Here is a 24145-nt window from a genome sequence, read left to right on the forward strand (position 1 = left end):
AGCCACTTCCACTAAAGTGAGATAGCAAGTCCATGGGTCTTTCTGAAAAACAAGGACATTCTCAACAGGTGGAAGGGGCAGGGGAGTTGTGGACAAGGGGAAGAGGGGAAGGAACGTTCCTCCCTCTTCTTCCCTCCTCCCTCCAGAAGGGCGTTTCTGGAAGTCTCCAGTTGGTTGGGGACCTGGGCAGCTGCTCTGTGTGTCCAAATGTGTCAGCCCCTCAGCTGTCACTCTGCTCCGAAAATAGCAGTGATGGGGGGAGGGGAGAGGAGGTTGTTTATCTGGGATGGAGGTGGAAAAGGGGCATTTGAGCTGTGCCGAGGCGGGGGAGGGGGGGTCTGCTGCGGGGTTCCCGTCCCTCTGGATCTTTCTCTCACTCTTCGGGGTATGAGTGCCTGAGCCCCCAGAACTGCCCCTCAGCAGGGTGCCAGGGGAGAGGTCAGCCAGAACCTCCACGTGGTAATGACTGTCCAGTCTGGGGAGGGGGAGGGCCATGAGTATCAATGACAGACTCCGGGGGCACCTGCCCCTGTGGCCAAATATGGTCTGGAGCCACTGGCAGGGCGATGAAGTCTCCTGGGTGGGGGCTGGGAGGGGCAGACTGACGCTGGCTGGCTGGGGGTTCACACACACAGGAGCAGCACCCCGGGGAGGACAGACGGAGAGCCTTGTCCTTGTGAGAAAGTGAGCTGGCCTGGAGTGTTCCTCGGACTGGGGAGGGAGAAGGGGGACCCAGAAGTTTTAAGGCCTGCAATAAGAATTCAGGCCCTTGGTGTGGTGGCTTCACCTGTCCAGCTGGGAGGGAGAGAGAGGGAGGAACAGGGCTTTTTTTTTTTAGTGTGTGTATAGTTGATTCACAATGTTGCTTTAGTTTCAGGTGTACAGCAAAGTGATTCAGTTATACATGTACATGTATCTATTCTTTTTCAAATTCTTTTCTCATTTAGGTTATTATGTAATATTGAGCAGAGTTCCCCAGGGACTCTGAGACCCCTCTCAGCTCCAGCCATGCTCCGAGCAAATGCTGTGATGTCCTTCTGGACAAGGGATTCACATGTGCGGGGGGTGGTTTTTTTCCAGGTAGCATCCTCACCTTCCATCCTGGTGGGTGGGGGGCCCTAGTGCTCCAGACCTCAGGCCAGGAGCCCAGCCCCGGGTCTGGAGGGAGGGGCTGGCCAGACAGAGCTGCTCCTGTCCCGACAGATGGCCGAGGCAGAAGCAGTGCAGCTGAAGGAGGAGGGGAACCGCCATTTCCAGCTCCAGGACTACAAGGCCGCAGCAAAGAGCTACAGCCAAGCCCTGAAGCTGACCAAGGATAAGGCCCTGCTGGCCACGCTCTATCGGAACCGGGCAGCCTGTGGCCTGAAAACGGTCTGGGGTGAAGAGGGGTGGGATGCTGAGGGCCAGGGCTGGGATGCAGGGGTGTGGAGGCAGCCCTCTTGTCCGACAGGCACGCCCATCATCCCAGCCCTTGCACCTGGACCCCTCAGGTTGGAGAAAAGCGCCTCCCAATGCTTTCCGGTACCCCTCGTCCGACCCACTCCTCTGGGAGACAGAAATTCATCCATGGAGACAGTTCTCATCCCGTGGGAAGCAGCCTCACGGGAACTGGCATCATGACAGGGGCTTTTCATAGGTTATTTCATGGTGTCTTAACCACAGACCATGAGGTCGCTGCTGCTTTCATGCCCAATTCGCAGATAAGACACTCAAGACTTAGGGGAGAATTAAATAACTTCCCCCAAGATCTCCAGGTAGTTAGAGTCGGGTTCAAACCCAAGTTTGCCTGATGCCAGAGCTCATCCACTTTTCCGTGCCCAGTGAGGGGCGCTCCCCTGGCCTCTGACAGTGGCAGCTACCACCAAGCCCTCTGTCCTTGCCTCAGGGACCCTCTCCTGCTGTCTCTGTGTTGAGTGCACATTAACCAAGTTTCCTTCTTCCCCATTTCTCAGGAGAGCTATGTGCAGGCAGCTTCAGATGCCTCGAGAGGTGAGCCCCCCTCACTCTGACCTTACCCTCCTCCCCTCCCCCTCTGCATCCTTGTTTAGTCTAAGAGGCTCTTGACACTCCCAGGCGTGACTGACTGTATCAACGCCACCCTGGGCATTGTAGGTGGGACTCAGACATACCATCCTTATGTGAAAGGAGAGCTCCAGAGAAGCCACTCCTAAGTCATGTTTTCACATGTTAAATATGCTGGAGCAGCTTCTTTTCCTAGAAGGATGCTTCCAGAAATCCTTTTGTCACAGTAAGGACACAGCCACTTTGTCGTCATTTAGGATATACTCATGGGGGAGGGATGTTCCCCAGAACGAGGGCATCAGCCTGATCCTCACTGTGGGGGCCAGGCTTCCCGAGGGGAAGAGGGAGGCACTGTTTTATTCCACGGACACTAAGAGAAATAAATATACATCAATGCCAGCTGTGGAGTGTCTCACGTTCTGAGAGAACTTAGAACTAAGAGCATGATCAAAATTGGGAAGACTTCTGGCTGCATTTTTAGGGCTATGATATGCAGAATGAAGGGGATTCTCCTCTGCATAGCTCTGTATTGGGGGTTGATCTGGTCACTATTTTTTTAAGGAGAAACAGAGATAGCCTGGAATAAGTTCAGAAGGGAGGGACCTAGCTGGAGAGGGGACTGGAAACACATCCTGTGAAAAGCAGGGAAGGGGCACTATTTAGCTCAGAGAAGGAACTCCCAGGTGGGATGAGGAGCTGCCTTCAAATACCTAAGAGGCTGTCACAAGGAAGAAGGATTGGATTTCAGCTCAGGGATTCCAGGGCTGGACTTAAGACAAAAGGACAAAATTACAGGGAGATATACTTCAGGTGGGAGGAGGGAAGGGCTTTCTGAAGGAGCTGTCTGCCTTGAAGAGGGAGCTCCCCATTGCTGGAGGTATGCAAGCACCAGCTGGATGAGCATTTGGCAGGGATCACGGAGCCAAGACTGGAGAGTCAGGAATTGGATGAGATGACCCTTAAGCTCCCTTCCAACCCTGACACTGTGATTCTTACCACCTCCCTAACAAAGGGGAGCCTTGGACCAGATAGTCTACATGGATGCATACTCTCCAAGGAAGAGACAGAAGCCCTGGAGCTGGGGGCAGCGGTGGGAGAGGGAGGAAGGTGGTCTGCAGCCTGGCCCCCTGAGGCCTTGCCTGTTTCCCTCACAAGCCATTGACATCAACTCCTCGGACATCAAGGCTCTGTATCGGCGATGCCAGGCACTGGAGCACCTGGGGAAGTTGGACCAGGCTTTCAAGGATGTGCAGCGCTGTGCCACCCTGGAGCCACGGAACCAGAACTTCCAGGAGACGCTGAGGAGGCTCAACACCAGCATCCAGGAGAAGGTGAGCCGGACCCTTTCCTGTTAGCCTTGGCTACCTCTCCCCATTCCTAGTAGGGATCAGTTAGGGGAGCGGGACATCAGGGCAGGGCTGGCCTACCTCCATACCCTTGGATGGAGTGAGTGGTCACATGCCACAGAACAGCTGGGCAGGTACCTCTACCTGTGAGTGATCAGAGATGCCGTGATGCTTGTTCGAGGGTGCAAGTCAGCTAGGACTAGAACAGCGGTCTTTTAAACTGCAGATGGAGGCTTTTTAAAAAATTGTGACTTAGTATGTCTGCACCATGACCTTCTTCTCTTGGAGGACAAAGGCAGCTGGAGAAACCTCAGAGTTAGGGGGAGGGTATTGCTGGGGAATGAAAGAGAGCCAGGAACCAGTAGGAACAGGGAATCGTTTCTAGGAAAATGGAGTGGGGTCGGGAGAACTTGGACCAGAGGTGAGGAATCCTGCATCCCAGCCCTGGCTTAGCTACCAATTTTCTGAGGGACTCCTTAGGTTGTCAGTTTCCCCACTGTAAGAGCAGGAGGGTAACTGATCACACAGCTCGTTGTTCCAAGACACAAGGCTCCTCTGTGCCTGGGGGCAGCCCCATGGTGGGACCACAGCAGACTGTCCATAGTGCAGGCTCAAGGGCTGACAAAATACAGACTAAGGAGTGATCATAGAAGGGGTGGGGAGTGAGCGACACCCACCCCCAAAAGGAAATGATCCCAGGATGGAAACAGGTGGCACTGTAGGTCAGCAGAACAAAGTAGTGGGAGGTACAGAAGGAGCTGGCAAGATGGGGGAGGATGACTGGTTAGGTCATTTTATGAAAGCTTCAGAGCATTGGGGTTGGGATGAGGTATTCAAAACTGATGGTTTTACTTTGCTTGAAGAGGTACTTGGAAACTGCTTCACGTTTCTGATCCTGGAGATATATTTCTGTTTTAGCCCATATTTAAATGTCTCATAGCTAATCGTTTACTAGACCTCAAATTTGGGGTGATGACCCTTTGTCTTCCAAGACTTGTGAAGACCAAATGGGGCCGCAAATGTAACCAGACTGTTAAGCTTTGTCGGGCAAGGACTTGATTTTGTTCTCCATTCTATCCCCAGCATATACCAGTGTCTGACTCGTAGTAGTTGTTCAGTAAATGCTTGTTTTTTTTAATTTTATTTTATTTTATTTTATTTTATTTTATTTTATTTTATTTTTTTATTTTTTTGGGGGTACACCAGTTCAATCAACTGTTTTTATACACATATCCCCGTATTCCCTCCCTTCCTTGACTCCCCCACCTCGAGTCCCCCCCACCCTCCCTGCCCCAGTCCTCTAAGGCATCTTCCATCCTCGAGTTGGACTCCCTTTGTTATACAACAACTTCCCACTGACTATTTTACAGTTGGTAGTATATATATGTCTGTGCTACTCTCTCGCTTCTTCTCAGTTTCCCCTTCACCCCCCGCCCCCTCCCATACCTCGAGTTCTCCAGTCCATTCTCTGTATCTGCTTCCTTGTTCTTGTCACTGAGTTCATCAGTACCATTTTTAGATTCCGTATATGTGAGTTAGCATACAATATTTGTCCTTCTCTTTCTGACTTACTTCACTATGTATGACAGATTGTAGTTCTATCCACCTCATTACATATAGCTCCATCTCATCCCTTTTTATAGCTGAGTAATATTCCATTGTATATATATGCCACATCTTCTGTATCCATTCATTTGTTGATGGGCATTTAGGTTGCTTCCATGTCCTGGCTATTGTAAAGAGTGCTGCAATAAACATTATGGTACAAGTTTCTTTTGGGATTATGGTTTTCTTTGGGTATATGCCCAGGAGTGGGATTACTGGATCATATGGTAGTTCTATTTTTAGTTTTTTAAGGAACCTCCAAATTGTTTTCCATAGTGGCTGTACCAACTTACAGTCCCACCAACAGTGCAGGAGAGTTCCCTTTTCTCCACAGCCTCTCCAACATTTGTGGTTTCCAGACTTTGTGATGATGGCCATTCTGATTGGTGTGAGGTGATACCTCATTGTGGCTTTGACTTGCATTTCTCTGATGATTAGTGATGTTGAGCATCTTTTCATGTGTTTGTTGGCCATCTGTATGTCTTCTTTGGAGAAATGTCTATTTAGGTCTTCTGCCCATTTGTGGATTGGGTTATTTGCCTTTTTGGTATGAAGCTGCATGAGCTGCTTGTATATTTTGGAGGTTAATCCTTTGTCTGTTGTTTCATAGGCAATTATTTTTTCCCATTCTGAGGGTTGCCTTTTAGTCTTGTTTATGGTAGTAAATGCTTGTTGAGTGAATGAATGAATGATGGAAGATATTAACTGCGATGAACTTTGATGTGGACCCCTGCCTGCCTTCTTCCCCACTGCCTCCTCTCTCCTCAGCTCCGTGTGCAGTTCTCCACAGACTCGAGGGTACAGAAGATGTTTGAGATTCTCCTGGACGGAAATAGTGAAGCTGATAAGCTGGAGAAGGTGGGTGCTGGGCAACCAGCGGGCCAGCAGAGGGCGCTCTCGGGGCCCACCAGGTAACTGTACTTCCGCTGCAGACTCCGCCCCCGCGTCACGGCGGTAACGCCCCCCGACAGGTTGCAGGGTGGTGGGGCCGCTCACTGGAGAAGGTAAACGAAAATGGGGCCAAACGTTAAGCACTTTAGAAAACAGCGGGAACTATAAGAAGGGCCAGGATTAGGGTGAGACCAATGAGGAGAGTCATGCGGTAGGGTTGAATCCTGTCTTTATTTATATTTCTGATATTTTGTTCACCATGGATTTTTTTTTTTTGCATTGCATTGATTTTTTTTTAACTTTTAAAAAAAATATTTATGTATTTATTTATGTTTAGCTGCACCAGGTCTTAGTTGCGGCACGTGGGATCTAGTTCCCTGACCAGGCATTGAACCCTGCCCCGTGCATTGGGAGCTCAGAGTCAACCACTTGACCACCAGGGAAGTCCCCCATTGCATTGATCTGGATATTTTAAAACATTGCATTAAATACCATTTATCTTGATTACAGAGGTTTTTGGTGCCCTGTAAATTTTGCACCCAAGGCGAGTGTCTTACCTGCCTCACCCTACTTTTGGCCCTGACAAACACATTAAAATGATGTTTTATTTCTTTTCAAAATATTGCAACAAGTCATTCTAAAATATGAAAATATTTATTCAGAATACCATCCTCTTAGCCAAATCTGTTGCATTTTTAAAATGTTTCTAGTCCTTCAGAGGAAAAAAAATGAATATCTGAACATTTATAAAAACTTGACAATGCCTGGGGAATTTTTGTTCATTTAATGCTCAATAAGTCCATATAATATGCAGATATCTTTTTTTAAGAACTTTTATTGAGATATAATTGACATACAGTAAACTGCATATAAAGTGTACAATTTGATATTTATTTATTAATAATTTATATATGGCAAGTCCAATCTCCCAATTCATCCCATGCAGATATCTTTTATAACAAACTCTTATGAGGACTTAATGAGTTGTTATAGATAAAAGTGGTTTGAAAATACAAAGCCCTTGACGGATAGAGTGATGATGGTTCTGCTCATGCTTGCCTGGAATTCTCTAAACAGCCTCCCCTACTATTTGTCCACCTCCTCCTTGTCCTGCCTCATGAGTTCTTCACCCAACCCCAGGGTCTCAGGTCCTGCTCAAGGCCTCCTCTCCAGATCTGGGGTCTTTTAAGGGAATTTGGCCCATGGTTGGTTGCCTGCGGTTAAGGAGGGCTGTCTGTACTACACCATTTTATATGACGCACTTGAGCATCTATGGATTTTGTTATACACGGGGGTCCTAGAACCAACTGCCTGTGGATACTGAGGGATGACTGTATATATATCCTCAAAGTGGAAGGCTTTAGGGGTGGAAAGACACTTCAAAACCCAGCTCAACTATCTATTTTTACAGATAGGAATCTGGAGCCCAGAGAAATGCGATGACTTGCCCAAGGTCACACAGCTAGCATGTGGCAGAATCAGCACTCAAACCCAGGGCTTTCACATCCCATCTCTCTGCCCACAACCTTCAACCTTCCTGAGAACCCACTGCAACTTCAGATATTCCCAAACAGAGAAACAAATAAAAAATGCCAAAACTATATTCAAGGAACACTTTTAATGGAAAATAATCCCCCATGTAAAAACACTTCAATTCTGTTAAAAGATAAACTGAGACATATTAAAAATTCTGTGAGTTTGAGCAAAATCTGCTTGAATTGGGCAGTGTAAAACCAGAATTGGTTAGGAGTACTCCACTGACAGGAGCTAGGAAAAAAGCTTTTATAGAATAGAGGTGGAAACAAAACAAAGGAATTATTTGATTGGCTATAGCTGGAGCAGTTGTGTTATTTGGGGAAGGCTCATTAGCTGTTTGTGACTGGTCATCCTTAAGTTTCAATTTTTTCACCTTGAGGCAATACAGGGTTAGATTTTTTTTTTTAATTGAAGTGTAGTTGATTTACAATGTTGTGTTAATTTCTGCTCTATAGCAAAGTGTGGTTTGGGTTTGCTTACTTAGTCGCTTAGGCATTGAAGCCACCTCAGACTAAGGGCCTCCTTGTTTAATTAATTTAACATTTCCCTACCTTTTTAAAGTCATCTGCAAGCATATATTTACAGTTTTATTTTACCATAAGTGCAGTCAGAGTGAACCTGCGATTCTGTTTCTGCTTACCAATGTTTTTTCCCAAGTTGTTCCTGAGTCTTTTCATTTATAACTTTAATGGCTGCAATATATTTCATCCAATAGGTCTTTATTGCCAGTTACTTTGTTTCTTGTTTTGAATTATGTTCTTGGGCTGTGTTCCCAGGAGTAGGATTATAGGGGGAAAGAATATAAAGATGTGTTGAAGACCCAGTCCTTGCACCAGCCCCTGCACTTGGCTCATGGCCAAGGCCTCCGTAGCCAGACTTCCCTCATGACCTTCACTGATTCCTTCCTTCTTCAGGCCGCCAACAACCTCATTGTCCTAGGCCGTGAGGAAGCAGGGGCCGAGAGGATCTTCCAGAACAACGGCGTGGCCCTCCTGCTGCAGCTTTTGGACACTAAGAGGCCTGAGCTGATGCTGGCTGCAGTGAGGACCCTGTCGGGCATGTGCAGTGGCCACCGAGCTAGGGTGAGGGCAGGGGGTGGGGTTCATGGCATGGAGGGCTGCCAGTCTGAGGACCTGGCGTTGACATGTGGGCAAGGCGGGCAGGGCATGGCTGGCATGGATAGACCCTGATACAACATCTAAAGTGTCCCCTCTCAACCTTGGTTGTGTGGGCCCAGGTCAACAGAGATTGGTCCTCTTGTTTTTCCTTGATGCTGGGAGCAGGTCTGACCAAGCAAAGAGAAGTTCATCGAAAGTAGTTTGTGAGGAAGAGCTGAATGCAAAGACTGTGCTAGTTTACTTTTTTTCGTACTAAGTCTTCAAAACCCAGTGTGCAACCCAATTGAGCCCAGTTGATTGTCTAACCTACAATATTATATAAGCTACTAAATTTGTGGCAATAGAAAGTAAATACACATCATTTGAACCTAAGAGAATTTTAAATTTCCTGGTTTGAATATCTAGAGTATCATAGAGACTGACGACCTTCAGGATATAATTCTGGCCATGCTCTAAATGGCATGGCCTTTTTTTTATAGCTACCTTAAATGACACAAATAGATTTTGTTAGTGTTGTTTTTATCTAAATCAGGTACTTGAATGCTAAAACAAAACAAAACAAAATTCTGATTTTTCTAAATATCTTTTTAAGCCAACCTGTGCATACAAATTTGCCATTATACACAATAAACAACAATTTAATAACCTAAAAAAAAAAAAAACCCAAAAAACAACCCAGTGTGCATTTTACACTCACAGCACATCTCAATGTGAAGTTGCTGTTACATGTGTTCAGTGCCTCCCCTGTGGCAAGTGGCTACTGTACTGGAGGGAGCAGCTCTCCACCTCTGGAAAGGGGGCATGGCTTGTGTCAAGGGCCTCCCTGGGCCACGGAGCCCGTGAGGCATTGGCTGCCTGGGCTTCTGTCCCTACCGCACAGGGCGGCTATCACCCACTCCCTAACCCGCATGGCAGCTGGAAGGGCAGGGCAGGCAGCTGACTGTGCTTCTTGCTGGGGGCATCTAGGCCACGGCAATTCTCCACGCAGTCCGGATAGGCCGAATCTGCAGCCTCATGGCCGTGGAGAATGAGGAGATGTCTCTAGCCGTCTGCAACCTGCTCCAGGCCATCATCGACGCTCTGTCTGGGGAGGACAAGCGAGAGCATCGAGGGAAGGAAGAGGCCCTGGTTCTGGGTAGGAGCTACTTTTCAGCTTTGGTTCAAGGGGGTGGGGGCAAGGAAGGGTCAGTTACCACCTCAGGCTGGGCATTCCATCTATGTGGGGGTGCCCACTTATATTTTTACCGTTATTTTCTGATTATAAAAGTAACAGAGGTACAGCTGCATAATTTACAGCAGCTAAAAGGTGGAAGCAACCCAAGTGTCCATCGACGGATGAATGGGGAAACAAAATATGGTGTCTATCTATACAACAGAATATTGTTCAGCCTTAGAAAGGCAGGAAATTCCCACACATGCTATGACATGGATAAACCTTGAGGACATTATGTTGAAATAAGCCAGTGCCAAAAAGACAAATACTGTATGATTCCATGTATATGTGGTTTCTAAAATAGTCAAACTCATAGAAACAGAAAGTAGAATGATGGTTGCCAGAGGCGGGGGAGGAGGAAATGAGGGATTGTTTAATGGGGTAGAGTTTCAGTTTTGAAGGTGAAAAAATTTCTTTGGATGGATGGTGGTGATGGTTGTACAACGGTGTGAATGTACTTAATGCCACTGAACTGTGCACTTTAAAATGGTTAAGATGGTAAACTCAATTTTTTGTATGTTTTACTATAATTTTTAAAAGTAACAGAGGCTTATGGAGCAATGTGGAAAATTTTAGAAATATGTAAAGATGAAAAACTCCCAACAACCTGTAATCACCCCTCCAGATAACCACTATTCTCACTGCCATGTGTGTCCTTCCAGTCCTTTTTCTATCCATCCATATAAATATCTATTTAACAAAGTTGGAATCCAGCTATGGATAGTTTTATGTTTTTTCTCCTTTCTGAGCATTATATTACTATTGCATACTGTTTAATATTCTTAAAGAGGATTCCTTTTGACTTGAATAATCATTAGTTTAACATGTGTCTCATTCCTACATATATGCACATACAAACTCATGCTTCTTCCTGTGTATGCAGGTTCTAGACATCATTTTAGAACTAACTGCTCTCCCTGGGAGGGTCACAGAGGGAGGTTCACTCATAGAAAACTCGATATTAAATAATTTCATTTTATTCCATTGTATGGATGTATTATAACTCATCAATCAGCTCTATATTGCTGGAGATTTGGATTGCCTTCAATTGCATACTTATAAAAAAAAACACTTCAGTAGCTATTGTTAACATAAATCTATGTTTGCATTTGTAATTATTTTCTTGGAACAAATTCCTAGAAATGGGAGTACTAAGTCAAATGCTATGAACATAATTAAAGCTCTTTCACTACCTTACTTTCAAATTCCTTTTGAGAGGGTGCGTCAATTTGTACTCTTACCAAGTGATGATAAGAGTTCTAGCCTCAGATCATTCTCACCAGATTCAAATATTATCATTCTTAAAGATATTTTCCTATTCGGTAGGTAAAAATCATCTTGTTTGAATATTAAAATTTACTAATGAGACTGATTATTTTTCCTTATCCTTATTAGCCATTTAGATTTCTTTGTCTTCAAATGGTTTGTGTTGCTACCTGTTTTCTCTGTTGGAGTATCAGTGTTTTTCTTACTGATTCATAAGAGCTCTTTGTATGTTAGTAATTAACATTCTCGATGTGGTTCTGACTTACTGTGGTGATGATCCTTGTCTGCACTAGAATCATTGGAGGGTCCAACATGGCTTCACTCATATGGCTGGTGATTAACTGGAGATGCTGGCCAGGGTACCTTAGTTTTACTCCTTGAGGCCTCTCTGGTGGGCAGCTTGGGTTTCTGTGTAACGTGGTCACTGCATTTTCACATGGACGAGCCCCAATGTGTAAGTGCTTTTTAAGCCTCTGAGTGTGCCGTAAGGTCACATAACCAGTCCAGGGCCAGTGTGGGAGGGGACTGAATACCCAAGACCGTGAATACTGTGGCTTCATTGGAAGCTGCAACTTCCTCCGGAGGGCATGGGGCATTGGACATCTCTGCTAAAGAATTCTTCCATATATTGATTTCAGATCTGTCTCCTTGTAGGTCTACTCACCTCTGGTCCCAGTTCTGCCCTCTGGAGCCTCATCTCACGCTCATGACATACTTTTATCTGAAGACAGGCTATCATGTCCACGTGTGTCTTTCCTTCTCCAATTAGCCCTATTCCTTCATCATTCATTTATATAACGTGGCTTGGAGATCTTTGCTTTTCTACCTGCCTGTCTGCTTGCCTTGGGCTCCAATGTAGAATGAAGACAAAAATCTCCAAGTTTCAGAGAGGTCAGACACGGCAAAAGCAGGAGGAGGTGTTTGCCTTTAAGATCCCCAGTGGGCAGGGAAGATCTGGCATCCCAGGCAAAGGCTTGAACTTCAGGCTCCCAGCATGTCTGAATCTGCAGGGAGTAAGATGTCTGTAGGGAGTGTAAATTTCCTTTCTGGAAAACATTTTATTAAATCAGTGTATTAAAAACTGCACAAAGCATCTTTGGATCCCTGCCCATCATTGCCTGGGAGTAAAGAACTTTCTAAGAACCAGAGCTTTTCAAGAATGGATTGGGCTGCCAGAGTAGTCAGCATTCAGAGTGGCTGGAGGACCTGCTGGAGGTATTGTCTAGAGATCTCCCTCCCCTTTTTGGAATGAGATACTGTATTGTCCTGGGAAATTCCAATATCTGGGAAGCAATGAACTCGATATGTCCAGAGTCCTTCCAGAAGGCTCGGCCATCTCTGGCTCTGTATACCTGAGATGCCCTAATCCTCTGTATTTACGCCTCTCCTCTCCTTCTTCAGACACCAAGAAGGACCTGAAGCAGATCACCAACCACCTGCTCGACATGCTGGTCAGTAAGAAGGTGTCTGGCCAGGGCAGGGATCAGGCCCTGAACCTGCTCAATAAAAATGTCCCCAGGAAGGACCTTGCCATTCACGACAACTCACGCACCATCTATGTGGTGGATAACGGTGAGGAGGTGGGAGGGTCTGGGGCTCCCGCCAGTCTTTCCAGGGAGCACAGGGTACCAGGCAACCAGCAGAAGGTGGAAGGGGTGTGGCTCTTGTCTGGAAGAGGTCTTTATTCCCAACTGAAAAGCCAGGAAAAGGCATTAGCATATTCAGGGTCTGTACACACCCAGAACTCAAAAACCTCTGGGCGGGGTTTCCTGACAAGTGAGGCAAGTACCAAAAAAAACCAAACAAGACTCCATCAACAGGGGGTGAAGTTCCTGAAGTCTCCGATAGCAAAATACAGGCCTTCCAGAGGGAGAAATGGCATCCATGTACTTTATACAAAAAGTCCAGCCACAGTGTTGCAGGAGACAGTCACTAAGTTTGCCACCTCCAGGGCATCACCCCTCTCCTAAGTCGCCTTCTTCAGTTGTTTGGGAGTCATACCTGGGGCTTTATGACCTGCTGTGACAAATTCTCCCACAGATATAATGACATATAGACCATACCTTGTTTTAAAAGGTTTAAGTCAGCTTTTATCAGCTTGACCTTTAATCTCTTTTGATACAGCACTTCCCTTGTTTGGTTTTCACAGATTTCAGCAAAGTTCATGTGTAAATGCTTAGACTTGGACAAATTACTCTAGTGCTTAAGCCTCCCTGGCTCAACACTCCCTCTTCCCCTGCCCAGTTCTGGTCTTATATGCTTATGTGACAGAGGCTGGGCGTCGACAATGGACTTCTCTCTGCACTAGGATCTAGGCCCAAACCCATGGTTCATGGGATAGGGCAGGTGGGAAGCAATATCTGTTATTCCAGGCACCAAAATGAATAGCATTTAGGTAAAAATAATGTAGACTTAAAAATCTAGGTATCTGGTGCAAAGCTGCAATGTGGAAGTTTGTTGTGAAAATTGGTCTGGGAGACTTGGGTAGGGGAGTCACCAGGATGTCTAGCTTGAAGTGAGTTTTTGGATTCAGGGAGAGGCAGACATGGACAAGGAGGAGGTCCAGTGTTGTAGCAGAAGAGAAGTGAGGTGCTCAAGGCGAGGGCAGAGTGGAAGGGAAGGACAGGGGATGAGGCTGGGGAGGTGGAGCAGGGTGCACGTGATGAAGGCCTTTGAGAGCCAGGCTGGGGGGTTCGGGTTGGTTCATCAGGCCCCTTCCAGGGACTCTCCAGTCCTGCCAGTGCTTTTGTGCTGTGTGTTAAAATACACAGCACATATAAAACAGAAGCAGACTCACAGACACAGAGAACAGACTTGCAGTTGCCTAGGGAGATGGAGGGTGAAGGAGGGATGGACTGGGACTTTGGGGTTAGTAGATGCAAACTATTACATATAGAATGGGTAAACAACAAGGTCCTACTGTAGAGCACAGGGAACTATATTCAATATCCTGAGATAAACCATAATAGAATATAATATAGAAAAGACTGTATATATGTGTATAACTGAGTCATTTTGCTGTACAGCAGAAATTAATGCAACATTGTAAATCAACTATACTTCAATAAAAATATATTAAAAAAATAAAAAATAAAATACACAGCACAAAATTTACTGCCAGGCACTTTTTTTTTTGATTTTTACATTTTTTTTTAAATTAATTTTTATCGGAATATACTTGCTTTACCATGTGGTGTTAGTTTCTACTGTACAGCAAAATGAATCAGCTATACATATACATGCCAGGCACTTTTAATTCCCTGCCACATGCAGAGTTTCATGCCTCCCAGTGTTTACCTAGAATGTTCTCCCTCCCATTTATCTGTCCCCCCCTCCAAGGTCTGACCAACTCCGAAATCAAGCTGTTGTCCCCAAGGCAGTGTAGCATAACAGTTAACATCGTGGGCTTTCAAATCAGACATTGCTGGGAGAGGGTCCCTGCTATGTCACTTGCCAGCTGTGTGATCCTGGGCAAGTTATTTGACTTCTCCACGTCTTGGTTTTCTGCTCTGAACCATGGCGATAATGATTCCCACTAACCAGTAGGGTCAGTGTTAGGAATAAATGAGAGAACGTGTAGAAAGCTCTGGGCACGTAGTAAGTGCTCAAAATAACTTGCAGCTCTTGCTTTGGTGGAGTGAACCACACCATCCGTGGTGTTACTGCTCTGTCCCTATTACACCTTATTGTAATCTTTATACATCTGTCTTCTCTATTGTATTGTGAGGTTCTTGAGGTCAGGATCGTCTTTTATTTTGGTAGCCAGTACCTAAAAGGTGCTCGTTTATTCGTTCACTCATTCATTCACTTATTCAAGAAATAACTTAATGGTTGATTAGCCCGGTGGATAACAGGAAGCCACTGAAGATTCTTCATCAGAAAAGAAGAGACAGGGGGCTTCCCTGGTGGTGCAGTGGTTAAGAATCCACCTGCCAATGCAGGGGATGTGGGTTCGAGCCCTGATCTGGGAAGATCCCACATGCCGAGGAGCACTAAGCCCGTGCACCACAACTACTGAGCCTGCGCTCTAGAGCCCGCGAGCCACGACTACTGAGCCCACGTGCCGCAAGTACTGAAGCTCGCACACGCCTAGAGTCTGTGCTCTGCAACAAGAGAAACCACCGCAATAAGAAGCCTGCACACTGCAGTGAAGAGTAGCCCCGGCTCTCCACAACTATAAAAAGCCTGCACGTAGCAATGAAGACCCAACATAGCCAATAAATTAAAAAATGAATAATAAATAAATTTTAAAAAAGACATTATTTAAAAAAGAGAAAAGAGGGGATAATAACCATAAATAGTAAATGTTATATTTACTAAATGTTTGTGGCGTGTCATGATGTATCTGCACTGGTACTAGGCAGTTTCCATACATTATCTCACTGAATCCTCAAACTCTATGAGGAAGGTAGTACTGTTCCCATTTTACAAAAAAAGAAACTGAAGCCTGGAGAAAAAAGAGTATAAAATAATATTTGCAGAAGATTATGCATCAACCCACAGCATGTTAGCACTGGTAGAGTCCTCTGAGATCAACCAGTCTTGACTTTGTAAATGTTGAAAACAGAGGCCCATAGCGGGAGGCGAATTGCTTAGGTAGGTTCAGAGTCAGGGGTAGAACCTGGGTCTCTTGGCCCCATCCCAGTGCCCTTCACGTGGACAAGCCACGTGCTGCCTAAAGGCGGGCTGCAGAGAGCTGATGGTAAGACAGGACTGAGCGCGGAGGGGTGTTTGTGAGGACGGAGCCCGGCAGGCCTCTTACGGTTGCTGCCATCTGTCCTGCAGGCCTGAGGAAGATCCTGAAGGTGGTGGGGCAGGTTCCAGACCTGCCATCCTGCCTGCCCTTGACTGACAACACACGGATGCTGGCCTCCATCCTCATCAACAAGCTCTACGACGACCTGCGCTGTGACCCGGAGCGCGATCACTTCCGCAAGATCTGCGAGGAGCACATCACGTGAGTGTCCCGGAGGGTCCTGTGACCGAGAGCGGGGGTCCAGCTGCTCACCACTCTAAAGCCAGTGAAGAGGCACGGTTGGGGGTGGGGGGAGGGTGGACTCCTGACTCCCCCCCCCCCCCCCCCGCCCATCCGTGGGCAAGAGCTTTTATAGACAGACGCAGGGGGCCACACACCGAAAGGGCACCGTCAGCTCCGACAGTCACCGTGAAATGAGGCATGCAGGGGTCTGATCAGCGTCACCTTGATTGTTTTAGGTAGTTAGTCTTAGTTCCAGGGTTGGTTGGTTCTCATTTCTTTCAGGCCAGTTCTCAGCACTGTGGCAGCTTAGGTCATGGCTATAGTCTGATCATCATGTAGTTAACTTCTTCCACATGGTGGGGGTTTCAGTACCTGTAAGACAGCTCAAAGGATATGGCTTGGAATATTATCTATAGCCACTGTGGAGGAACTGAAGATCCTTGACTTTGCTTAATGACTTATTATTTGGTCTCATGTGACTGCCTTTGTTTCTGCATTTTCTCACTTCTCTGATTAATCTTATTGTTTGGCTGAAGTTCTTCCACAGACAAAAGGCAGGCTGAAGACACTGGGGGGAAGGACCATAGGGTCCTGCTCCATTTCAGTCAGGCTCTGTATTAGTCATCGATGGCTGTGTAACAAATTACCCCAAAATTTAGTAGCTTAAAACAAGAAGCATCATGCATTATCTCACAATAGGACAGCAATTTGGCAGAGGCTTGGCTGGGTGGTTCAGGCTTTGGGGCTTACAAATTACAGTCACCTGTTGGCCTGGGCTGCAGCCATCCGAAGGCTGGACCAGGGCTGGAGGACCCACTTCCAAGATGGTGCACTCCTGTGGCTGGCACGTTGGTGCTGGCCTTGGTGGGAGGCCACGGTTCCTCCCCATGTGGCTCTCTCCTCATGGTAGCTGGCTTCCCCCTTCCTTTACTCCAATGATCCTCAAACTTGGAAATTATTCAGATTCCTGGGGACCCTCATGACCCAGCAGTCTGGGTTGTGGCTCAGGAAGCTGCATGTTTAAAAAGCACCAGGTGAGTCTTGGGAGGGTGTAGATCCTGCCTTCACTCTGCTCTCCTTTCTCTATTCCACGGGTTGGCAGACTTTTCCTGAAAAGGGCCAGAGAGTAAGTTTCGGTTTTGTGGGACACATAGGTCTCTATCACAGCTTTTTTGTTTTGTTTTGTTTTGTTTTAAAAAAACCCTTTAAAATGTAAAAACCATTCTCAGCTTCCTGGATTTGGGTCCCAGCAAAGTTGGCTCAGTCCCATTGCTTATCCTGATCCTGACTTTGCTTCACTTAAAGCTCCTCAGGGATTCTCTGGCCTTTTTTTTTTTTTTTTTAAATATTTATTTATTTGGTTGTGCCAGGTGGGCTCCTTAGTTGAGGCATGCATATGGACTCTAGTTCCCTGACCAGGGATTGAACCTGGGCCCCCTGCATTGGGAGTGCAGAGTCTAAACTACTGTGCCACCAGGGAAGTCCCTTCTCTGGTCTTTTTTGACCTCAGCTTCAGCGTTTGCAGCTCACTTCTTGAGTCTCTCATGAGATCCCAAGTTGAGTTCTCCCAGCCAGTCCTCATCTGGATAGAGGTTTTTTTAATGAAGCCCCCTCTCGGTTAGCCTGTGAATACTGCCTCTGCAGTCACCTGACGCTGAGTGGGTGGGGTCACCACCTTCAACGAATGGTGCCTGAGGCTGCCACCTCCCCCCGCCCCCAGGGGGTGCTTCATCAGGGACCAGGGGCTGGGTGTAGGTTCAAACACCAGCTGGCATCAGGAACCAGTTTAAAGGGCAGATCCCTACTAAATATGAAAGGCTCTAGGTTCCAGGGCACCGAGTGGGAAGATGAGGTACAGCACATGATTGTCAGAGCCAGAGAGGTGCTCAGAGCTCCCAAAGCCAACCCCTCTTCCCCAGAGGGACTTGCCCAGTCACCCAGCCGGAGGCAGATGTGGGACCGGAGCCCAGGTCTCTGACTCTTGCTCCATGCCCTCTTCTTTAATTTATACACGTCTGCATTCGCACTGTGCACATCTGACCCGATTCCCCACATGGAATCAACCTGGGCAGATCACGGAAGGATCAGAAGGTGTGTCACCTCTGATGTCCCCATACAGAGGTCCTCCCGTAGAGTAGATGATAGTAGATTTTGAAAGCAAGCCAGAACCTTCCAGCTCTTGTAGTCCACTCCCCCGCCCCACTTGTTAGGGGAAGGGACTGGACCAGATAGAGGAGCGACTGGCTCAGGCTATGTCGTGACTCAGCCACATTGCAGAGTCAGGCAGTGTGGCAGGCACCGTGGTAGCCCTGTTGTGCTGTGGTGGCTGCCCTCCTTTCCCACCAGGCACCCCAGTTTCTGGGAAGCCTGTCAGCTGACAGCTCTCACCTGTCACCTCTCTTTGGGGACATGCCTCGGCTGAGGGCAGCCAGCATCCAATGACTTGTCTCCACCCCAACTTGGAACAACTTTGAAAGGTGTCTCGGCTCTGGAACTCTTTGTATCGCAGTCCAGCGCCTCCCTCTATCCAGTCCTGATTTCTTCCCTTTCCCAACAGGTGTTGATCCCAAGAGCTCTCCCTAATAAACTTCCTGAGTGTCAGTCTCCATCTGAGTGTGCTTCTTGAGGAATACATCTCTTATATCCTTTACTCCCGTCATAACTCTGAGAAGTAGTAGTGCTATCCTCAGTTTCCAGATCAAGAAGCTGAGGCTCAGAGAGGTTCAGTGACTTGCCTCAGGTCACACAGCACGAGTGGTGGATCTAGGATGCAAGAACAAATCTGTCCGTCCCCAAATCTCACACTCCTCCTGCTCCCCTTGGCCAGTTCTCCTGACCACGCTGGCCCTCTGTTTTAGGGGCAAGTTTGACCCCCAGGACATGGACAAGAACGTGATTGCCATCCAGACAGTGTCAGGTATCCTGCAGGGCCCGTTTGACCTGGGCAATCAGCTGCTGGGGCTGAAAGGAGTGATGGAGATGATGGTGGCACTGTGTGGCTCAGAGCGTGAGACGGACCAGCTGGTGGCTGTGGAGGCCCTCATCCACGCCTCTACCAAGCTCAGCCGTGCCACATTCATCATCACCAACGGCGTGTCACTGCTCAAGGAGATCTACAAGACCACCAAAAATGAGAAAATCAAGATCCGCACGCTGGTGGTGAGTGCGCTGGGTACCAGACACCGTGCCGGGCATCCGGGATGCTAGAATGAATGAGACGTGGTCCCTGTCCTTGAGGGGACCACGCTCTAAGCACCGAGACCCACCCACAGGCCCCTGCAGAGCAGGGTAATAAGCAAGAGGCTGTGAGAATGTGGATTCAGGATGGGGGACCCTGCCGTGTAACCCTAATGATGGTCTCCTCGATGCTTTTGAACGACGCAAACACTGATGAGTTTTGTCCACCAAGTAGTTTCACTGCAAACTCCAAAAACTCAGTTTGTTTCCTTAACCGGATTCTATATAGCACAGTTAAACCTGCTGCATTTTCTCCATTTTCATTTTGTAGAAATTAGTTTCATTGACCTTTTTCTTGTCAAAAATTACAGTGAAGATTTGAGACATTGACCTGGTTTTTTTTTTGGTTCATATCAATTGTTAAAAAACTAATTTTAGCTCCTGCCATTGTGAGTTTTCTCTTAGGGAAGACATTTTTTCCTAGCAAGAGTCCAGTTTTTCCTGGATAAAAATCTGCACATCTGAATCTGCCCCCCACAAAAATATGATTTCACAGCCAGTTTTTGTGCCATAAGTTTTATCATTGTGGTTACAGATATGGTTAGTATTATCCTGTGCTGATTTTTCAAAATGACAGACACAAAGCATCTACGTGGGCAAAATGGTTAGGGGGAAAAGGGTACAGTAAAAACCTCCAGTTTTGTGGGCATCTACCCTAACCCGGAAGCCTCAGGGAAGGCATCTTGGAGGAGGTGACACCTGCCCTGAGTTCTGTAGGATACAGAAAGGTTTATCCAGGCAAAGAAAAGGGGCAAAGTGTCCCAGCCACAGGGACCTGTTTGAGCAAGGCCTTGTCTCCAAGCCTTGGTGTCGCTGATCCTACAAATTTCCCCTCCTTCTCAGGGACTCTGTAAACTTGGCTCTGCGGGCGGCACAGACTACGGTCTCAGGCAGTTTGCTGAAGGGTCGACAGAGAAGCTGGCCAAACAGTGCCGCAAGTAAGGGGGTCCTATTTCCCCAAGCCCACCATCTCCTCTCGGGGATGTGCCCTAGTGGATGCCAGATCCTGAAAGGCCGCCCACCTGCTGCCTGCTCCCCTGAATCACCTCACTCTTGCCCAAGCCCTTGCCTCCCCTCCTCCAGGTGGCTGTGCAATGCGTCCATAGACACCCGGACCCGGCGATGGGCAGTGGAGGGCCTGGCCTACCTCACGCTGGACGCCGACGTGAAGGACGACTTTGTTCAGGACATCCCTGCCCTGCAGGCCATGTTTGAGCTGGCCAAGGCAAGTGTGGCCCTGACCTCTGGCCTCAGGATCTGCTGGATTCAGGCTCATGGGGCCGTCCACTGAGCGTGGGAGATTGGACCCCCGTGTCCTTCTCTTGATTTACCCTCTGCTTTTCATGTAAACCTGGGTTGGCCATTTCCCTCTGTCTGGCCCTCATCTTTCCTGACTGTAAAATGGGCTCACAACTCTTCGTGCCTTCCAGGCAGCAAGAGGATGAAAAAGATGATGGTATTTTATTTTCCTGGGACCCCCGCCCCGCCCAGGAGTGAGGTCTTGAGGGATCAAGGGACAGTACCTGACCTCTTCTGGGCCCCTCCCGTCTTCCCAGTCCCTTCCAGGTGCCTTTCCTCCTCTGCTGGGCCACCTCCCCCCACCCCCCTCTTTCCCTCCGCTGAAGGATGGAAGTGTGGGAGGGAGTTTCCACCAAAGGTTATCCAGCTCCCACCCCAGTCTGATGGAAAACCTATTGGACTGGGCTTTTGAAAGGGGCACAATGCAAAGAGCACACCGAGAGGACTCCCATTCATGCTCTGGGGTGCCGTTGAGGGGGCAGTAGAAATTCCTGCCACCCTGTGTGAGCAGAGCTAGTTCCTCTCCCTTGGGGCCACACAAGCCACGCTTGTCCCAAACCAGCCTGCCTGTGAGGGCGCCTCTTGGAAGCAGCGGTGTGTTCTCAGGTTTCCTTTCTGCCTGTCCCCTCCTTTCCCCCACCTCCCGCCTCCAGACCCCTGACAAGACCATCCTGTACTCGGTGGCCACCACCCTGGTAAACTGTACTAACAGCTATGACGTCAAGGAGGTCATCCCTGAGCTGGTGCAGCTGGCCAAGTTCTCGAAGCAGCACGTGCCCGAGGAGCACCCCAAGGTGGGGAAGAGGATGGCCGGGAGGGGAGCTGTGCCACCGGACTGCCAGAGGGGTGGGAAGGAGAGTCAGTGATGTTCAGGTGCTGTGTGTGTCTGGGAGGGTTTGGTGGAAGATGCAGATAAATTGAAGAGGGTCATGGTCAATTTCCCCCACTAGGTGGCACTCGTGTTTTTCTTAGTTTTAATGTTGGGGGGCGGGGGGGGGGTGGGAAGGAATCGTGTATAGTCTGAGAAACCACGTGGAGCCATGATGAACGTTTTGCATTCATGTTGTTGATTTCATGGCCATCAGGCAGTCAGTTGTGTTTCACGTTTTCAACGTGGACACAGATTTTATTTTCTGGGCGATCTGGATTTGGGGATATGGGTGCTAGGTAGCAATAATGAGAAGAGCAGGGATGGGGTCGGTGGCAGCCCAGATGTCACAAATCTCCTTGGGACCCTCCCACAGTGATTCCCTGCACACAACGGTATACTCTGTATGTGGTTTGCATATGAATATATATGCATTGTATTTACGACCAGTAAAACATTTAGATTTTTAAACATGACCAAAGTAGTATAACCATGTTGCAAAACAAACACAAATGTGACAGTAGAGAAATGAAAATGGCTACTTGCAGTTACATCATCTCCCTCTGACCGCTATCAACATTTTAGTTTGTTATATTACCTTCCAGAGGCTCTTTTTTTTTCTATGCATTTTTAAAATAGTTATAATCAGAATATAGTTACCATTTTGTACCCAGTTTGGGGAGAATACTTGAGGTGTTTTCCACACTACTGTGTCATTCTCTGAATCTTTTTTTTTTTCCTTCTGCGCGCTGCATGGCATGTGGGATCTTAGTTCCCTGATGCGGGATGGAAGCCGTGCCCCCTGCAGTGGAAGCGCAGATTCTTAACCACTGGACCTCCAGGGAAGTCCCTCATTTTTAAAAGCTGCATAGGATTTCATGCAGTCGAGGGTGTATAGCGTGTTCTGCCACTATGAAGTTCAACTGTGGCTTCTAGAGATTGCCCACGACTGTCAGCCTCTTCCCAGCCACGTTGAGGATTATCTGTAGAGACTGTTCAACCCTGGGGCTGACTTTGGGTTTCCAGCAAAACCCAGTCCATTAGTAGGTCAGCTTTATGTGCTCCCTCTTCCCTCTCCCTCCTGCTTACCCACCCTGCCCCCATGCATAGCCTAATGGAAAGCCAGCCCTCTGCAAGGAAAGTAACACACAGGTCATCTAGTGTTTTGGATGATCTTCCTTCTGTTTCAGGATTGATTTCCTTGCCCCCCTTTGCATCTCCCCAGGACAAGAAGGACTTTGTGGACATGCGGGTGAAGCGGCTTCTGAAGGCCGGTGTCATCTCGGCGCTGGCTTGCATGGTGAAAGCAGACAATGCCATCCTCACTGACCAGACCAAAGAGCTGCTGGCCAGGTGTGGCTGCAGTGGCCCCGGCTGGGGTGTGAGGGGCCTGGAGGCAGGAGGCTGGGGAGACAGAGAGGGCGGGGGAGTGAATGAGGGAGTGAGCCCACTGGGAGCCTGCAGGGGAGGCTGATGGGCATCAACATTGAAAAGTGACACGACGGGGCAGCCCATCACAGGGAAGCGGTCACTGTCCGTTCTGGTGACCTGGTTCCCAGGCTCTGAAATGCAGAGATGAAAGGCACGGTTTCTGTGCAGCCTGATGGGGAGGCAGACAGGCCCACAGTTACCATACAATGCAGTGGGTGCCGTTATGGGGGACATACAGAGGACTGGCTGGAGCACGAGCAGTGGCACCGAACTTGCCAAACTGGAGGGTGGGTGAGTGGGAAGCCAGGAAGGCTTCCTGGAAGATGTGACAAATCAGGGGAATCCTGAAGGAAGAAAAGAAGCCGCTCAAATGCAGGGGAGGGAATGGCTCCAGACAGAGTGAACAGCATGTGCAAAGACCCTGAGGATGGAGGGAGAACGAGTGAATGAGGATGGGGTTCTCCAGGAATATGTCTGGAGCATGGAGTGCACGGGAGAGAGTGGTACTAGATGAGACCAGAGAGGAAGGCAAGGGCCAGAACGTGGTGGTCCTGGGGTGCCTCCATGTGGAAGACTTTCTCCCGCGTGGTGGCAGCAGGGAGCCATTTGGATCCCCCTGAACAGGGATGGGGCAGTTCTCTGCAGCTGCCTTTGGCCTCACTTCCTCCTCAGCCATTCAGGTCCATGGCAGTATCTTCCCAAGGTGTCTAGTCCTGTGGCACGTGCATACTGGTCGCACTTCCCAGGGTTTCACCGGGTCTGACCGCTTGGCCTGCGGATGCCTGGGAAGGGTGTGCTCATGCACTGTGTCCTTCACCCTTGCCCTCCAGGGTGTTCCTGGCACTGTGTGACAACCCAAAGGACCGAGGTACCATTGTGGCTCAAGGTGGTGGAAAGGTAATTGGGTGGCATAAGGTTCTTGCTGTCCTAGAAGGCGCTCCATTGGGGAGGAGCACACTCGTGTGTGTATGTGTGTGTGTGTCTCTGGGTGTGTATATGTATGTCTGTGTGTTTGTGTATGTGTTTCTCTGTGTATTATGTGTCTCTGTGTATTTGTGTGTCAGTCTATGCATGTCTGTGTGTGTGTGTGTGTGTCTCTGCATGTGTGTGTCCATGTGTGTATGTGTGTGTGCCCGCTCTTTGCCTGGTCCAAGAATAATGCAGCCCCTGCCCCAGCCCAACCTCTGGAATACGGTCATTCAGGTATCTGTGCTGTCTGTGACGTGTCATGGGATTTCCTATGGGATCCCATTTATCCTCCTTGCTATTGGAAGGAACCCTGGTGCAGGTACTTTGCTATAGAAGTCTTGTCATCAGATCCTCACTTATCCCCTT

The 24145-nt window shown here is 48.1% G+C and overlaps 1 protein-coding gene across 4 annotated transcripts in view; it reads left to right on the forward strand.

Annotated features, from left to right (window-relative positions):
* Positions 1 to 599: 599 nt before the first annotated feature.
* Positions 600 to 24145, forward strand: part of UNC45B (unc-45 myosin chaperone B) — a 42116-nt gene continuing 18570 nt past the window's right edge. For 3 of the 4 annotated variants that reach the window (XR_009050095.1, XR_009050096.1, XM_057717000.1), the window contains exons 1-15: positions 616 to 684; positions 1204 to 1371; positions 1953 to 1989; positions 3178 to 3353; positions 5742 to 5831; positions 8315 to 8482; positions 9485 to 9653; positions 12399 to 12569; positions 15783 to 15954; positions 18834 to 19134; positions 20056 to 20150; positions 20296 to 20437; positions 21165 to 21305; positions 22605 to 22732; positions 23641 to 23707. Coding sequence is in view for 2 of the 4 variants with exons in the window: in XM_057717000.1 (XP_057572983.1) it covers positions 1204 to 1371; positions 1953 to 1989; positions 3178 to 3353; positions 5742 to 5831; positions 8315 to 8482; positions 9485 to 9653; positions 12399 to 12569; positions 15783 to 15954; positions 18834 to 19134; positions 20056 to 20150; positions 20296 to 20437; positions 21165 to 21305; positions 22605 to 22732; positions 23641 to 23707 (2025 nt within the window). In the remaining 2 variants the exon portion in view is untranslated. Of the gene's footprint in view, positions 685 to 1203; positions 1372 to 1952; positions 1990 to 3177; positions 3354 to 5741; positions 5832 to 8314; positions 8483 to 9484; positions 9654 to 12398; positions 12570 to 15782; positions 15955 to 18833; positions 19135 to 20055; positions 20151 to 20295; positions 20438 to 21164; positions 21306 to 22604; positions 22733 to 23640; positions 23708 to 24145 lie in introns of all 4 variants that reach the window. The other variant, XM_057716999.1, reaches the window with a different exon arrangement.

Source organism: Hippopotamus amphibius, chromosome 17 (assembly GCF_030028045.1).
Source record: "Hippopotamus amphibius kiboko isolate mHipAmp2 chromosome 17, mHipAmp2.hap2, whole genome shotgun sequence".
NCBI classification, from domain to species: Eukaryota; Metazoa; Chordata; class Mammalia; order Artiodactyla; family Hippopotamidae; genus Hippopotamus; species Hippopotamus amphibius.